This window comes from Erpetoichthys calabaricus, chromosome 8 (assembly GCF_900747795.2).
Source record: "Erpetoichthys calabaricus chromosome 8, fErpCal1.3, whole genome shotgun sequence".
NCBI classification, from domain to species: domain Eukaryota; kingdom Metazoa; phylum Chordata; class Cladistia; order Polypteriformes; family Polypteridae; genus Erpetoichthys; species Erpetoichthys calabaricus.
Window position 1 is genome coordinate 5,227,307 of NC_041401.2, and position 18,396 is coordinate 5,245,702.

At 40.9% G+C, this 18,396-nt stretch overlaps 1 protein-coding gene across 2 annotated transcripts in view; it reads right to left on the reverse strand.

The window, feature by feature from the left end:
• The window catches only part of cwc22 (CWC22 spliceosome associated protein homolog), a 279,770-nt gene that overhangs the window by 227,792 nt on the left and 33,582 nt on the right, over window positions 1–18,396 (reverse strand). For both annotated transcript variants that reach the window (XM_051930614.1, XM_028806203.2), the window contains exon 2: window positions 12,123–12,222. In XM_051930614.1, the coding sequence (XP_051786574.1) occupies window positions 12,123–12,222 (100 nt within the window). The remainder of the gene's footprint in view (window positions 1–12,122; window positions 12,223–18,396) is intronic.

Below are 18,396 nucleotides of genomic sequence, written 5' to 3' on the forward strand. Positions count from 1 at the left end.
GGGGTTGTGTGTCAGAAATGGTGGTGTGTGATATTGAAGCACCTCAGGGAACTGTCCCATCTCCCTTCCTGTTCACCGACCACACAATGGACTTCCAGCACAATACCAGCACTTGCCATCTACTGAAATGTTCAGATGACCCCTCCATCACAGACTGCATTATTAATGGAGACGAGTCGGGAAAATAAAGATCTGGTGAGCTTTGTCATCTGGTGCATCAACATCAGCAAAACAAAAGAGCTGGTGGTGGACTTCCCGCATGCCAAGAAGCCACTGATGTCAGTCACCCTCCAGGGGGAAGACGTGGAACTGGCGAAGAGCTCCAAAGTAGCAGCAAACTGAACTGGGCTGACAACAGAATGGTGCTGTACAATAAGGGCCAGAGCAGACTGGACCTGCTAAGGAGATGCACGCTGCAGCTGGAAATCTTCTATCAGTCCATAGTAGCCTGTGTGGTGTTCTATGCTGCTGTCTCCAGGGGGAAGCAACTTGAGCTCAAAAGAAACACAAAGCCTGAACAAAATTAAGAGGAGATCCTGAGCCACCTCAGAGTAAAACCTGGAAACACTGGAAACTGTTGTGGAAAAGACGATGGTGGCAAAATTGGATGCCATCATGAAAAATTCCCTCCAGGAGGTGCTATGTTGGAACACTTTTAGCCAGAGGCTCATTAAACCATGGGGTGCTAAGAAGCGTCTCTGGGGGTCTTTTCTGCCCAGTGCTATAAGACAATTCAATGCTTCTACCTGATGTACTTGTTACATTCATTAATTTATTTATTTAAATACTGATTTAAATATCTATCAATTGATCGGCTGTATTATTTGTACTGTGAGTCTGTATCCTTGGGTCTTATGTTTCTGCTGCTATATGAATGTGAATTTCACCTTGGGATTAAAGTTTATCTAACCTAATATGTACCAGATAGGTTAATGCTAAGGGGCTTACATATGGAAGAAAAATGTTTAAATATAAGATGCATCTGGTTTTCTTGTTTTAGATAAGTTAAACAGGTTGAAATACAAGTCAAAATTCACATCTGTGATTTAAGCCGAGATAAAATTCAATATATACAAAAACCAAAATTGTATAGTGAATAAAGCTAGCTTTAAATCCTCTGAATCATCTCATCCTCCCATCCGCTTTTCCTGGTGACGGTCACGGTGGCAGCAGGCCAAGTAGGTCAACCCAGACTGCCCTGTGCCCAACTACAGATTCCAGCACTTTCTGAGGAATTCCCATGCTAGCCGAGTGATATAATCCCACCAGAGTGTCCCGGGTCTGCCGCAAGGTCTCCTCCCGGTGGGACATACACAGGCCCAGATTCTTACCACATGTCTGTATTACCAGATCTGGAGGAGCAGCGACTACTATTAGGCTTTCTCAATTCATTAAACTTCTCACCCCCTTATCATGGAGCGTCAGCCCAGCCACCCTGCAAAGAAACCTCATTTCTGCCTCTTGTACTCACAATATCACTTACTCACAACAGCACAGGATTACAGATCGCCTGGTAAGACGAGAGCTTTGTCTTTTCTCTTGGATCTGCTTTTCATCCATTAGCTCTCAATATACAGCTTAACAAGAAGGCTCATTAATCTAGTGGTTCTCATGTTTAGCCTTCAGGTTCCACTGTGGTTAAACTTTGCACCTATCACGCTAGTCTTTTTATTTTTCTTCATCTCTTCTGAAATAGTGACTTTAGCTAAGGTTAGAGTGGATGTTAAAAAACATCCTTCAAATAAATGAAAGTAAAACTGAACTTATTATATTTGTTATTAGCAGTATCAGTACTAATTTAGGATCTTGGTCAGCAAATGTGTGTACCCATGTGTGGCGGCCCCTTTGGTAAATATCTGCCAATCGTCAGCATCCAGCTTTCCATAAGCCGCTCACACCTCCTTCTCATTGAGTACAACTGTAATTCAAGACTCACTGTGACCCAATTATAGACATCACGAGACCCTAAATTGGTCATGACCTATAGTTTAAGAAGCAATGGCTTAAAGACTTAGAGACAGTTGCTCATGCCATTTATTTCTTCTAGTCTTTATTACTGTCATTCTCTTTATTTGGACATTATTCAAACTCTGTCATATTTGCAGCTGGTCCAAAATGCTGCATCTTGTCTCCTGACAGGTATAAAGAACACAAAGCATATTACTGCAGTGCTGGCCTCCCATCAAAGGCTGCCAGTAAAAAACAGAATACAGTTTCAAGTTTTAATTGTTTGTCTTTAAAGTCCTCGGTGGCTATTTTTTTTTTTTTCTGTGTTCATGCACAGTACTTTGGTCAACATTTATTGTGCGTAATTGTGCTTTATAAAGTGATATGTGCAGTCCTTGATAAATTAAAAAAACTGCCATTTTGAAGGACGTGCTTTAAACATGTAACAGAGATAGATACTATATGATAGATAGATATGAAAGGCACTATATAATGATGATAGATAGATATGAAAGGCACTATATAATGATGATAGATAGATATGAAAGGCACTATATATGATAGATAGATAGATATGAAAGGCACTATATATGATAGATAGATAGATATGAAAGGCACTATACATGATAGATAGATAGATATGAAAGGCACTATACATGATAGATAGATAGATATGAAAGGCACTATAGATGATAGATAGATAGATAGATAGATAGATAGATAGATAGATAGATAGATAGATAGATAGATAGATAGATAGATAGATAGATAGATAGATAGATAGATAGATAGATAGATAGAGTGGGGCAAAAAAGTATTTAGTCAGCCCCCAATTGTGCAAGTTCTCCCCACTTACAAAGATGAGAGAGGCCTGTAATTTTCATCATAGGTATACCTCAACTATGAGAGACAAAATGAGAAAAAAATCCAGAAAATCACATTGTCTGCTTTTTGAAGAATTTATTTGCAAATTATGGTGGAAAAAAAGTATAAGATCAATAACAAAAGTTCATCTCAATACTTTGTTATATACCCTTTGTTGGCAATGACAGAGGTCAATCGTTTTCTGTAAGTCTTCACAAGGTTTTCACACACTGTTGCTGGTATTTTGGCCCATTCCTCCATGCAGATCTCCTCTACAGCAGTGATGTTTTGGGGCTGTCGCTGGGCAACACGGACTTTCAACTCCCTCCAAAGATTTTCTATGGGGTTGAGATCTGGAGACTGGCTAGGCCACTCCAGGACCTTGAAATGCTTCTTACGAAGCCACTCCTTCGTTACCCGGGCGGTGTGTTTGGGATCATTGTCATGCTGAAGGACCCAGCCACGTTTCATCTTCAATGCCCTTGCTGATAGAAGGAGGTTTTCACTCAAAATCTGACGATACATGGCCCCATTCATTCATTCCTTCACACGGATCAGTCGTCCTGGTCCCTTTGCAGAAAAACAGCCCCAAAGCATGATGTTTCCACCCCCATGCTTTACAGTAGGTATGGTGTTCTTTGGATGCAACTCAGCATTCTTTCTCCTCCAAACACGACGAGTAGAGTTTTTACCAAAAAGTTCTATTTTGGTTTCATCTGACCATACGACATTCTCCCAATCCTCTTCTGGATCATCCAAATGCTCTCTAGCAAACTTCAGACGGGCCTGCACATGTACTGGCTTAAGCAGGGGGACACGTCTGGCACTGCAGGATTTGAGTCCCTGGCGGCGTAGTGTGTTACTGATGGTAGCCTTTGTTACTTTGGTCCCAGCTCTCTGCAGGTCATTCACTAGGTCCCCCCGTGTGGTTCTGGGATTTTTGCTCACCGTTCTTGTGATCATTTTGACCCCATGGGGTGAGATCTTGCGTGGAGCCCCAGATCGAGGGAGATTATCAGTGGTCTTGTATGTCTTCCATTTTCTAATAACTGCTCCCACAGTTGATTTCTTCACACCAAGCTGCTTACCTATTGCAGATTCAGTCTTCCCAGCCTGGTGCAGGTCTACAATTTTGTTTCTGGTGTCCTTTGACAGCTCTTTGGTTTTGGCCATAGTGGAGTTTGGAGTGTGACTGTTTGAGGTTGTGGACAGGTGTCTTTTATATTGATAACGAGTTCAAACAGGTGCCATTAATACAGGTAACGAGTGGAAGACAGAGGAGCCTCTTACAGAAGAAGTTACAGGTCTGTGAGAGCCAGAAATCTTGCTTGTTTGTAGGTGACCAAATACTTATTTTCCACCATAATTTGCAAATAAATTCTTTAAAAATCAGACAATGTGATTTTCTGGATTTTTTCTCATTTTGTCTCATAGTTGAGGTATACCTATGATGAAAATTACAGGCCTCTCTCATCTTTTTAAGTGGGAGAACTTGCACAATTGGTGGCTGACTAAATACTTTTTTGCCCCACTGTAGATAGATAGACAGCCCAATATGACAGACAGACAGATAGTTTCCTGCTGTTCTTTGAGAAATCTTCTGAGATCCTCTGGGTCTTCTTCTAGGAGCCATTGCTGTGCCCTTGGGGTCGTTTTGATAAAGTCAGCCTGTAATGTCCTCTCACTATGGTGTGCAGAAGTCCCAGAGCCTTACAAATGGCTTTGTCAACCTTTTCAAATTAGCAAGTTTCAACAACCTTTGCCCTCATCTCTTCTGGAATTTTCTTTGCTCGAGGCCTCATGCCATTCAAGAAGCCATGTGGTGCTGTCTTCACTGTCAGGGTGAGGGTCAGTATATGGGATGGTTCAGATTCCTCAGGGCTGGCCGAGTTTAGTCAATGGAGATGAACAATCATTTAACTCTGGCCAGCTGTTTGAGTGAGGAATACAGATGCAGGACAGCTTCCGTTATTTAAATACTAACTGTTATCTACCTGTCTAAAATGGGTTGAAATATAAGTAATCAACGTAGAACTCAGAGTTAACGTGTGGAGTGCAGTGTGTTTGTCCAGTTGCTATGTCACTCTGACATACCATTTGGTACAGGATTTGTAGAAGTTGTGCTAATGTTTGTGATGCACCATCTGTTGGATAACAGAGACATAGCAACCGGATGGACACACAGAGAATATTACTGCAGTCCTTCAAATAACATTAAGAAGTTATTTTAAAATGGCTCCCTCTATCTGATGTTACATTTTGTCTAAGTGATTTGAAGCCATTTCCAATGACATGTCTACAAAAATAGAGGATATCAGGAAAGGACAAATCATTTTTTATAACATTGCTCATTTATACCTGCCAAATCTGGCTATTGTTAATAAAGTAATCAATTACAAAGATGAGCAAGAAAAGGGTTTAAATTAACAGCAGCAAGTGGTTCCCTACCTTTTCTAGGCCTCACACCCGTTTAAATTGTTTGATTTCTATAAGCACCCAATACAAAAGCTGTATTATGTTTAAAGATTAAGAAGTAAAATGTCAATTTGAACCACAAATTGAATCACATAAAGTACTGCAGGTGAAGAAAAAATATAAGTGTTTAACTCAATGCATAAAATTGAACTATAAATTGAACAATTTACTTTTATAAATTTTAATAATCTTATAAATGTGCCCCTGATACAGACACTTGATTGACGATCTGGGGTTTGAGGTATACTGCGAAGAATGAAGTGCTGTGAGGAAATCACGCGTGATCAATAAGTGAGGGGTTTGGGGCATTGGAGACCCCCGTGAAGCATCTTTTGTGGGCGCGCTAGTAAGCAATGAAATACATTTGACCAGCTTTGTCTCCCCGATAACACCCTGTACTGCAGTTCAAGAATAGATGCACCGCACAGTTTAAATTAAAACATTGCTGCCGGGACCTCAGGTAGGAGAGATGGTCCAAGTGTAAGCAGCAGGGGTTGCAACCAATTCAGCCCACCCGTTGTTGCTCGGGCAAAAAACGTCAAACCTCAAAATCAGTGATGTTTCACAACCAGGGCTCGCACAGAAATCAATACTAGACCCTGGCCTTCTCAAGGTCCAAATTATATTCTTTTAAAAGAAGTTATTCACCTTTACAAACACTCAGCCTACAGCAAGGAACATGCGAGGACTCACATTTCAGCAGCTCATTCACAGGTGACAATTGCACACGCAATGATTGATTCACTTCATGTTACAGAATAGGAGCGGCAGCAGCTGGCAGCATGCATTGATACAGCACGCCGTTGCACCCACCACACGAAAAGGAGCAATAAACTAATAAATGACCGACAAATGACAGCTCACTGCAAGACACTGAATGCACCACAACAAAGTCGGGCAACACACATCACTCGTTTTTAGCAAATCACAATGCAGCCTTCCTCTTTGTCACATCTCGTGAAACGCTATCTCGTACCCTCAGGTTAGGAACTCCTGATCTGAAGCAACAACCGTATTTCTTAGGTGAATTAAGTTTTTATCCAAAGGAACATTATAGCTGCTAAATTTTCCCTGTGTCCTTAGAGTGGAGTGGCATGAATGAATTGTTCCACTCAATATATTATAAACTGGATTCAAACATATAAATTGTGTGTACACGTTGAGAAAGCACAATCTTATATATATATAGAAGCCAAATAGCACTGACTCACTCATCACGAAATCTCCCGAATCATGAGGACTTGGGACTTGAAATTTAGAATGTCGGTTACCCTTGGCCCATAGGTGCTCGCTAAGAAACAGTTTTAAAAAATTTGTGATCCAAGCGCCATCTGTCTCTCTGTTTGTATGTCTTTCCGCTTTTCACGAGAGAACTACTTCACAGATTTAGATTGTTTTTTTCTATAATTTGCTAGAACATTCCATTGATTTTGCAACTTCTCTCACTGTGCTAGGAATCATAGTTCGCGTGCAGTACTGATTTATTAGCACGAATCCGGGAGAGACTCATCAGGCTACGGGTAGGGGGGGCTGGGCCCTCCTCACTCACACATCTGCCTCGGGGCGTAACCGTAACTCCGCTTAGTTAGCGAACGAGAGAAGTACTTCACGGATTTAGATCTTTTTATCTTTCTATAATTTGCTTGAACATTCCGGTTTGTTTTGCGACTTTTAAATGTTCGAAGTGCCACTCGAGATGCAAATCACGTGGCACGGTGGCAGCAGCAGCTGATCGAGCAAAGAGGAGGTAAAAAAAAATGTATTTGTTTCCCATTGTATCACCATTTAAGAGGGGGTTTCAGAGGAGTGACTGCATCTCCTTGGGGTGGATTTTGCGACTTCTCTCATTGCGCTAAGAATCATAGTTCGCTTGCAGGAGCGATATATTTGCGCTAATCCGAGACAGAGGCTGCGGGCCGAGGGGAGGCAGAAGAGTGACGTCAAGAGTAGGAAGCTGGGCGGGGCATCCTCACTGTCCTGTTTCACTAATATGCAGGCGAAGCCGTAGGGGATGGCTAGTCATAAATATAAACATCTACGCGTGGAAGTCAGTCAGTCAGTCAAGTGTGAGGCTGCAGCGTGAAATGCAAAGAAAGCAACTCTGTCGCCAAAGTGAAACCGTCGACGCTGAGACACAAGTGAGGCGAGCAAGTCGGCAAAATGAAACCTCCGAGGAGAGAAAAACTAGCTTAGCCGCTGATAGACAACGGAGGTGAGCATGTCGGCAAAACAAAACCGTCAAGGAGCCGCTAATAGACAACTGATGCAATTGATACAAGAAGTTTATTGTCATATACACAGTAAAAACACATGTTAAAACCATGTAATGAAATTCTTACTTTGCTTGTTCACCTTCATATACAAAGGCAGAAAGACAAAACAAGTATAAAAACAAATAGCAATTACAATTATAAGATTACATAATAAGGTGCACAGTGCCTGATGACATACTGCAGCAGTCAGTACCATTTATGAGGCTATGAGTTGTGGTTTGGATTGACTTTAACTTTTAGCTTTGTTGAGAATTCTGATTGCTTGTGGGAAAAAACTGCGTGTCAGTCTTGTGGTGCGTGATTTCACACTCCTGTAGCGCCTCCCTGAGGGAAGCAGCGTGAAAAGAGTGTGCTGAGGATGAGTATTGTCTTTAATTATAATTGGTGCGCACCCTCCTGATGACCCTACTAGTGTAGATGTCCTGTAGGGAGGAGAAGGTTGCTCCAGAGATGTGCTGTGCAGTTTTAATTACACGCTGGAGTGCCTTCTTTTCCTGCAAGAAGCAATTACCGTGCCATACAATAATAGAGAAGGTGATAACACTCTCTATTGTACCGCTGTAGAAACTGGTGAGAATTTTGGTTGGTATGCCAAATTTCTTCAACTTCCTCAGTACTATGGTGTTGTACCGTGTTAGCCATTATGAATGTAGAGAAAAGCCAAGCAAAATGACACTTTTTATTGGCTAACTAAAAAGATTACAATATGCAAGCTTTCGAGGCAACTCAGGCCCCTTCTTCAGGTAAGAGTACATCTTTGCCTGAAGAAGGGGTCTGAGTTGCCTCGAAAGCTTGCATATTGTAATCTTTTTAGTTAGCCAATAAAAAGTGTCATTTTGCTTGGCTTTTCTCTACATTCAACTTCCTCAGAAAGAACAGTCTTTTATGTGCCCGGTTAATGAGGTGTTGTGTATTGCAAGACCAAGTCAGGTCCTCGCTGATGTGGGTTCCAAGGAATTTGAAGATTTTTATTCTCTCAGCCTCACCGATGTAAATAGGAGTGCGCTGCAGCTTCCTCTTCCTTGGGTCGATGATCATCTCCTTGGTTTTATCTATATTCAGGGAGAGATTGTTTTCCTGACACCAGGCCACGAGTCCTGCCACCTCTGTCCTATATTCTGCCTCCAGCCCCCCAGTAATCAACCCTATAACTGCAGTGTCATCAGCAAAATTAAATGATTTGATTGATTGATTGATTGATTGACTGAAGTGCCAGAATCCATGGCTTCTAGGAGCCCGGGCTTTTTACAGCATGGGCTTATACAGCTAGTTACAAATAAATGTTGGTACCTTCTTATAAAACTGCAGCTGTGCGACTTTCAGTTGAATAAAATTCATGCCTTTGAGTTTGTAGTGAAGGACTTGACCTAACACACCACTGTGAAGGTTCTGATATGCTTTGCTGCTCTTGCAGTTTCTCATTGTGGCTCCAGCGACTCCTGGGGAGATGATAAGTGGTGACAGCATTGCTTCCATAAAGGTTCAAAAGGCCAAAGTAAAATGAATTTAGCATAGGTTAGCATAACTGGCGTCAGCAGAGTGCAGTAGACCCCTGGCTTGGCATAGAAGTGCATACGTGATATTTATATTTGTAGCTCTGCATTCAAATTTAACCTTCCTCTCAATAAACATTATGTAAATATGACACCAGCTTACGCTAATTTTTGGACTGACTGTCCTCACCTGAAGGAATTGGTAAAACTGTTTGGAAGTGAAAAGAACCGATACGGCCATACCACTGGCCAAGGACGGGGAGAGGACTCATCTGCACTTATCAGGTTGGATGGACTGTACCATTTAATTATTTAGAACAACAAGCAGATTAAAAAAAAATTGTAATTAAGAATATTTCTAGATTAATAAATCTGTCCAACCTTAAAGTGTGCAGCAGTATGAGGTTTAACTGCAGCCCATGTGAAATGTTTTGTTGAAGCTCATAGTGAGAGCCGCCTTCTTTAGGCTGCTCCCGTTAGGGGTTGCCACAGCAGATCATCTTCTTCCATATCTTTCTGTCCTCTACATCTTGTTCTGTTACACCCAGCACCTGCATGTCCTCTCTCACCACATCCATAAACCTTCTCTTAGGCCTTCCTCTTTTCCTCTTCCCTGGCAGCTCTATCCTTAGTACCCTTGACTCATTATTCCCCTCATCTCTCCTCTGCACATGTCCAAACCAACGCCATCTCGCCTCTCTGACTTTGTCTCCAAACTGTCCAACTTGAGCTGACCCTCTAATGTCCTCATTTCTAATCCTGTACATCCTTGTCACGCCCAGTGCAAATCTTAGCATCTTTAACTCTGCCACCTCCAGCTCTGTCTCCTGTGCCACCGTCTCCAGCCCATATAACATAGCTGGTCTCCCTACCGTCCTGTAGACCTTCCCTTTCACTCTTGCTGATACCCGTCTGTCACAAATTACTCCTGAAACTCTTCTCCACCTGAAGAGTAATATCTAGTATGAAGATTATTTATGCTTTTTAATGTCTAACAAAGTCCAAAATACGTAACCTTGCAGTGGAAGCTAGATAAGCCAATCCTTGTCTGGAGCATAATTACAGATCAAATGGATAAACTGACTTCTGTGAAAGATGAAATACAAGAACAGCAAGAATTTCTAAGTCTCTGAAAGGAGGACAAGTTTTATAAGCATGAGTATCCTTTTCCCTTCCAGGAAGACAACCTGGGGGAATACAGGTGGTCAAGATGGAAAGGACAATATGGCCAGGGATGGAATGGAGACCGATTTGTGCCCGAGTCTGGACAGCACACCAACAGTCAAACAGGTGAATCCAAGGACGACTGATTTAATTGAAGATTGCAGAGGCACACTGTGTCTCTGCTGCCTGATACATGGAGACAGCCATGTTGGGTCTCTACCATTCTATCCAAGAGCCATGTTGCACCAGAAACCAATCAACATACTACTACTACTAATAATAATAATAACACATTTTATTTAAACTAAGACAAAAAGCCACCTGGCAGCCTAGGCAAACAAGATAAACTTGTAACGGCCGACCCCCTTACCCAGACTGGCCACTACACTACCAAAACGATTCCTTGGATAACCTGGGGTTTCTTGGTCTAGTAACAAGCCGTACTCCTTACATGTTGTACTTTTCCCCCACACAACAAAATAACAAGCAAACAGTACACAGGAATGTAAAATCAAATACGGATAATATTGTAAATGATAAAGACAAACAAATATTCAATAATGTAAATATGTGCGCACAAAACACCACTATCCCAATGAGACAAGTGACTATAATTACATAAAACACAAATATACAAATATTTACAAAGAACCCTCCTTTGCCCCTAAACACTAAATAGAAACACAAACAGAAACGCAGGTTAGTTATACACAGTAGTTGAAATGTGGTGATAACGGAGTCCAAAATAAAGTCCAGCGGTATTGATACTGGCTGTAGTGTTATTGTGCTTCTTCCCGAAAACAAAATGAACTCATCGTGAAAGTCCTGGCAATGGCTGGGATAAATCCAAACCCCGGGGTTTCTCGGCACTGGCTGTCATGATGATGATGATGATGATGATGACGGACTTGATGAGTCAGTAATTCAACGGATAAATGGTCTCCTTTCTCTTCTCGATTTCTCTCCTTTTTTTAAATACGGAATGTCCCGCATGTATCTGGTGAGTTCAACAGGCAATTTTCGTCTCTGGGCAGCGTTCTCTCTCCATCATCCTTCCCCTTTTCACTTACGGGGACAACATTTACTGATGCACATATATACAGCATAGTACACGGGACGATGAAAAAAAAAAAAAAAAACACAACTCAACACAGACATAAAGCAAATACGTATTGTGCAGCCCCACTACAAATTGCTTATTAATGAGGTTATATGATTTTACTTGTTCTTTTGACTGGGTTATAAATGTAAAAGAAATGGGGACATACTGAACTGCAGTAGCAGCCAACCATGACAGTGGACAGGCTGGTAAGAGTAAACATACAAGGATATCGATGGAATTTTGTGTATTCTGTTCAGGTCTACATGGTAAAGAGCTTGAAAGAGAAAACACAGTCACCTTAGGATGCTTGGCGACTTGCAACCTGTTAATGTTATACCAAGGGACAAGTTCCTCTTCTTCCTCTGAGCTGGCACAGAATTACATTGAAGGCTACAAAGTTAGGATTGTCCCTGCATTCACCACAGAAACGTACTTAGAAGAAGTGAGGATATCAGGTAGCTTGTGATTTTGTTTCTCTAGTACCAGCATTAGGAAACAGAAATTTGTCACAATTGGGCTTCCTTCGCTTTTGGTGTTCATCGTCTGGAAACTCCAATTCACTGATTTGCAAAGGAAAAAACCTTCCGAGTAGACACACTGAGCAATGAGACAAACATGTCAGATCTAAAGTCCAATTACCCATCACAATTTGTGAAGCCACGAAGGTAAAGGAAAACACACTTTCTGTTGGCAACTACTAGGGACTACAGGCCACATCTCACAAATGGTAGAAAACAAAGAACCCATCACATCATATAACAGCAAGAAATGCAGCACATCCTACAGCAGACACTTGGGACATACCAGTGTGACGCGGCCTGTCTCCATGGTGGCTGGCTTCAGATGAGCTTTCACTTTCACTTTCAGTCCGACTTCTTGAGGTCCCCTTCCTGGAAGCAAATACCTACAAAGGAAATTGAAAAAGAAGGAAATATTTAGTAAGTTCCAGCAGTGTTGTCCTTTAACTACCAGCATCATGGTGTGGGATACTTTGACAGCTGGCGACAGTGACAAATATCCCTCAAGAGGACATCAGCACAACACAGACGTGAAAAAAAACAAAACTCAATTATCAGATTGTTATTTATATAGACAGGGATAGAAGTGAAACAAGAAAGTCTGTTAAATCTTCCGTAAAAACATGCGATATGGGGAAAGGATTTCTGCCCCTAACCGCAACTGAAGTGTAATCATAAATTCATTACAATAAATACATATCAATGCTGTGGATGCAATCTTGGGATAACTCTCTGAATCCATGAGTAGCTATTCACAAGAATAAGCAAGAAAATTAAAACTCCATGAACAGGAGGCTCTGTGGCTAAGGATCTGCGCTGGGATCTGGAGGGTTGCTGTTTTAAATCCCATTACTGCCAGAGGGGATTCTACTCCATTGGGCCCTTAACCTAAAAATTGCTCCAGGGGGCTCTGCACAATGGTTGACCCTTTGCTCTGACCTGCAAAGGTCACGAATACTTCTAGGAATGAGAGATTTCAGTTTTTGGTTTTAAATAAATTTGGAAACCATTCAGGAAACATGTTATCACTTTGTCATTATGGGCTATTTAGTCGAGATTGATGGTCAAAAATGTATCTCTCTATTATATAAAAAAAGCTTGGGTCAAGACATGACCTTCTCGGAAAGACACTTTGACGGAAGAACAACCAATTTAAAACAAGATCACGGACATCTATCCTCTCAGTTGTTGGAATGCTTTTGGCAGACACACTTCATGTGCTCTCAGCTCTAGGGGTGGGCAGTATGACCAAAATTCTATATCACGGTATTTTTCTAAATTATCCCGGTTTCACGGTATTAGACGGTATTTTTTTCCCCATGCATGAATGGATATTAACCACATTTTCCACTGCAATTACTGCAGTAGACTGGCCAAGAATAACCTATTCCACTGTCATGAGCATTGTACATTGTACAAAAAAAAAAAAAACATTTTAATGTGCACACAAGTACTAATACTAATTGCATGGCCCTAAAAGTGAGTTTTCAAGGGGGTGGCACTAATGAAGAGAAGGGATCATCACATTGCATGACAGATGCAGTCAAAACATAGAACCTTTTTATTGAACAAATTTTGCAAAAACAAACTATAATTTTGACAATATATTTTCAACCATCCAAAGAGCCATTTAGACTTAAAATATCCAGAGGTGCTTGTCAAAAGTTGTATTGCACTGAACACGTCTTAGAAAAAGAATAAATAGTAAATATTTTTTGTAAACCAACTACACTTTGTTAATGTTAACCATCTCTGTCCACTGACATGTTAAAGTGGCTTTTTAAACAGCTTTACCATCTTTAAACTGCATAATATTTAAACTAATAAATAGGGATGCAGCGATACCGATACCAGTATCTGGTATCGGCCTCGATACCACATTTTCTAAAGTACTCGTACTCGTTAAAAGTCCCCCGATACCGGGGGCCGATACCACGGTCTGAGAAATGTCTATGTTTGAGCGGCGTGTAAGGGGTTAATCACAGGCGCCGAGTGCCCGCCCCCAGGCCCCGGCTGCAGCTCAGAGCGGGGAGAAGGCGAGGCGAGACATGTCAGCCGTGTGGAACTATTTCAAAGTGAATGAAGACGACAAAACAAAGGCGGACTGCAAATTGTGCTCAGCGAAATTGTCCAGAGGAGGCTCAAAAGGTAGCGCATTTAACACAAGTAATTTAATCAAGCACCTAAAATCCCAACACGACAATGAGTACAAAGAGTTTACCCACGCTTCTAAACCAACACAACCCACGCTGCAGCAAACTCTTGCAAGACGAGAGAAAATGTCCAGAGACAATCCACGTGCTGTGAAAATAACACAGGCAATTATCGAGTACATTGCATTGAGTGACCAGCCACTCTCGGAGGTAGAAAATGTGGGATTCCTGCGTCTCCTCCATGTTCTGGAGCCCAGATATGATGTCCCAAGCCGCCGCTACACGACTGACACGGAGCTGCCTAAACTACACGACTCCGTGAAAAAACATATCCACAGCCTACTGCAAGCCTCCTCTGCGTTTAGTTTCACCACGGATATTTGGACAAGCAGTGTTAGCCCCGTGTCGCTAATTAGCCTAATCTCCCAGTGGATAGACGAGAGTTTCACGCCGCAATGAGCCATATTACATGCGAAACAATTCCGCGGCTCGCACACCAGCCAGGCTATAGCGCATGTGTTTGAGGAAATGCTCCAGACATGGGGTATACCTAATCATGTTTTTATTAAGTACTCGGTATCGGCGAGTACTGAAATGCAAGTACTCGTACTCGTTTTCCAAAAAAGTGGTATTGGTGCATCCCTACTAATAAATTATAACAATAAAATAAATAATAGTATTATTACTGATAGTTGCACTATTACTTCAAGACTTCAAGCCCAGGTGCATTACACAGTATTCACCAAATTAAAATAAAATAAAACAAGTACAACTTGGTGATGACATCTTTACCAAATGAACCATCATTTAGGCAAACTGCATTAATATGGACCTGGCTTCAAGCTAAGCTATATACATAAATAATAAAACTGCAACTTGCATTTATAATGCTATTTGTGGTATAGCCCTATGGAATCGTATTAGGGCCACGGTGAAGAAAAAAAAAAATACGGACACAGGGAAGAAAAAAACAAACTATATGTTGAGAATAAAGTCGACATGTTGACTTTATTCTCGACATTTCCACTTTAATTTTGACGCTTATGTCAAGATTAAAGTTGATATTTCCACTTTAATTATAAAATAAACTAGGAGAATAACGTAGAATGTCGTAAACAAAACTTCATCCTAAAATCAGTTTAATTTATTAGATTTTTTCAAACCCCGTCATAAGTTAATGCAGCACATTAAATGCTTTGTGTTAAGTGTTCCCCGGCCCAGTTGTTAATCACTACGCTTCTTAAACTGACTTCCTCCGCACTAAGAGGAGACAGCGATCACCGCACAGAATCCATTCACTTCATGATATTCCTGCTTTCTGAAAATTTAGAATGCTAAGATAAATACTTTGTATAATTTTCATGATGAAATGCATTAAAGCAGGTATTAAACATGCACGGTAGTGTGGCGGTAGTGCTGCTCCCTCACAGTAAGTGGTCCCCAGGTGTATGTTCAGTGTAGAGAACTTTATGGCAGGTGTGACGAGGCTCCAAAAAACTGGATGTATGAATGAGTATCGCGAAGGTTTAACTTAAATATTGTGTAAATGTTGGGTTCGTGATCTGGTGGTCGGAGACACAAACACAGAATTCAATGGATGTTCTTTTGAGCGGGCTTTCTTTATTGCATGCATGCATGCTGTTTGTCTGACTTACCAAAACCCCTGTTCCTATCCTTTCTTTTTCTTTCTCCACATAAACAATCACAACACGATAAACGTCTTTGTGAAATTAAAACTAGTTATAAACTTAGCCCACAGAGTGTTCTGAACAAAAATATCTTCGTTATACATGTTTAATTATGCCATCCATTCAGGGTTGCGCCCATCCCAGCAAGCATTGTGTGCGACGCAGGAGAAAATCCTGAACGAGTCGCCAGCACATCGCAGGGTGAATACGAGCAAAACATACACTAGCAGGGTCAATACAGCATAACAAAACCCCGCATCCTACATGACTGTGAAAGGAAACTGAAGCATGCCAAGTAAACCAACCAGAAAAACATGCAGGGTACTCCCGAGACACTCTTGCTGCGAGGCAGCAGTGAAATCTCCGTGCCCATACATGATTAATACCTGCATTAATGCATTTCATCATGAAAATGATATCAAGTATTTATCTTAGCATTCTAAATGTTCTGAGAGCGGGAATATCATGAAGTGAATGGATTCTGTGTGGTGATCGCTGCGGCGCCTCCTCAGTACAAGAAGAAGTCAGTTTAAGAAGCACGTATTCGATTTAACATGGCTCAGGGAACACAACACAAAGCATTTAATGTGCTATATAACTTATGATGGGGTTTGAGAAAATCTAGTAAATTAAATATTAATTTTACGATGAAGTTTAGTTTACGATGTTCTACTTTAAAGACAAATTATGAGAATAAAGTCAACATGTCGACTTTAATATTGACAAACGGCGAGAATAAAGCAGAAATGTCAAGAATAAAGTCAACATGTTGACTTTATTCTCGTCATAAGCGTAGAGATTAAAGTGGAAATGTCGAGAAATAAAGTCAACATGTCATCACATTATTACACAGTACCCAGGTACATTACACTCTATTGAAAACAAATAAAACGAGCACAATTTGGCTTGCAGTATTATCCAGTAGTATAGAAACAGTATTCACACATTTGAACATAATGGTCCACATCCGACCTTTTAAAACCAAAGTATCTCCAGGCAACGGCCGTGACTCCTTTTTTTTTGGCAAAAGTTCTTCTGTGTCATCATGTTCAACTTTATCGTCAGCTACAGCTTCAGTTTCGGAATGTTCTCTGTCCATTTTCACCTCGCAATACCTACACTACCACTACCTATTTAGCGGTGTAGCAGTGAAAAAGAGCCCCCATGCAACACCTTTGTGACTAGCGGTGTAGCAGTGATAAAGGTCCCCACACTTGAACAGTTTCCCGCTGCGCCACGTTCCAAACGTCACTTAGGCAATTTAAACCGGTGTTGCGGTATAAGATAAATCCATATCATAACAAATATAAAAAACGGTTTTCGGTATGAATCGGTATACCGCCCAGCTCTACTCAGCTCTTAAAAATTTTTTACGTTCTAGATAGCATGTCAACGACTAAGCGAAGAAGAAAGAGCAGCGCATCGAAAAGAGACCCAAGGAAAGAAGGCAAAAAAGAACACAAAAAAGAACAATAATAAACTATGTGCAAATTCTGAAAAAAAGGAAAGTAATAATCAGCCCAGACCAAGTGGAATTGAAAACCTTGTAGGTCCAATCGGGGTCAGAAATAAAAGACTTCATAAAGACGTTCAGAAATGATGGCGCGATACACATGCAGAGCAGGTTAAAGAATATGAAAGTAGTAAAATTCAAAAGTAGCAAAAAAAAAAGTAAAGATCGCATTAGCACAAACAAATGGAAATTATTACTCAGTGAAATAACAGAACAGCAAAAAGAGATCGAATATACGGACATAGGTGATATGTCAAAAGTATGTAGATATTGTAAGGCTTTAAAGTTTAAGTCGGAGACTTCTAGATCGTCTAATTTGTGTTGCCATCAGGGAAAAGTAGTGTTGCCTCCCAATGGAGAGGCATATCTGCGTGAATTAAAAGATTTGTTGTTTGGTGAAAGTGAAATCCACAAACAGTACAGGCAAAATATCCGAGTCTACAATAATCTGTTCGCGTTCGCATCATTCAATGCTCAAAACGTAGATTTACACGATTCAGGACCATACACTATGTGAATCTGTGCTCCCGCAACAATTAAAGCTATGACAAGTTTAATTTCAAAGAAACCACAATTCGGCAAGGTGTATATTTATGATCATGGAGAAGCGATGCAACATAGAATCGAAAGAGTACGTAACAATTCCCATGAAAATAACAATTTCTTTAAACTGTATATCTGGTTAACCAAACTCGGGGTTGGGCGAGCGATGCCCCCTAGTCCATTTAAAATGAAATCTCCAACACAACAAAGTGTTGGACTCTTCTGCAAGGCCCTTAACCTGAAAATTGCTCCAGGTGAACTCTGACTACCCCCCAAAGGTCAGGCGAAAAGACAATTTTCCCTTGGGATTAATAAAATATATCAAAACAAATGGAAAAAAACTGTTTGAAGCCAAAATCAGTGAAGATAACTGTACTATAAATAACAGCTAAAGGTGAAACAAAACTACCAAATTACCGTATATTCTCACTGATAAGTCGGGACTTGATTGTACCGTATAATTTCTGGTATTTTATAACGTTTGTCGTATAAGTCGAATGCAGAAAACTCACGCTATTGGTCCAAGAGATTATGATATGCTAACGCCCACCTGAGAGAGTAACCACGGAGCACACGGCCTTTTTGTTTTCTATGTATTGTGCCCATGTGACCACATGGTAATACCCGAAGTATTCCGAAGCGACATTTGTATTGTTTTGTGTT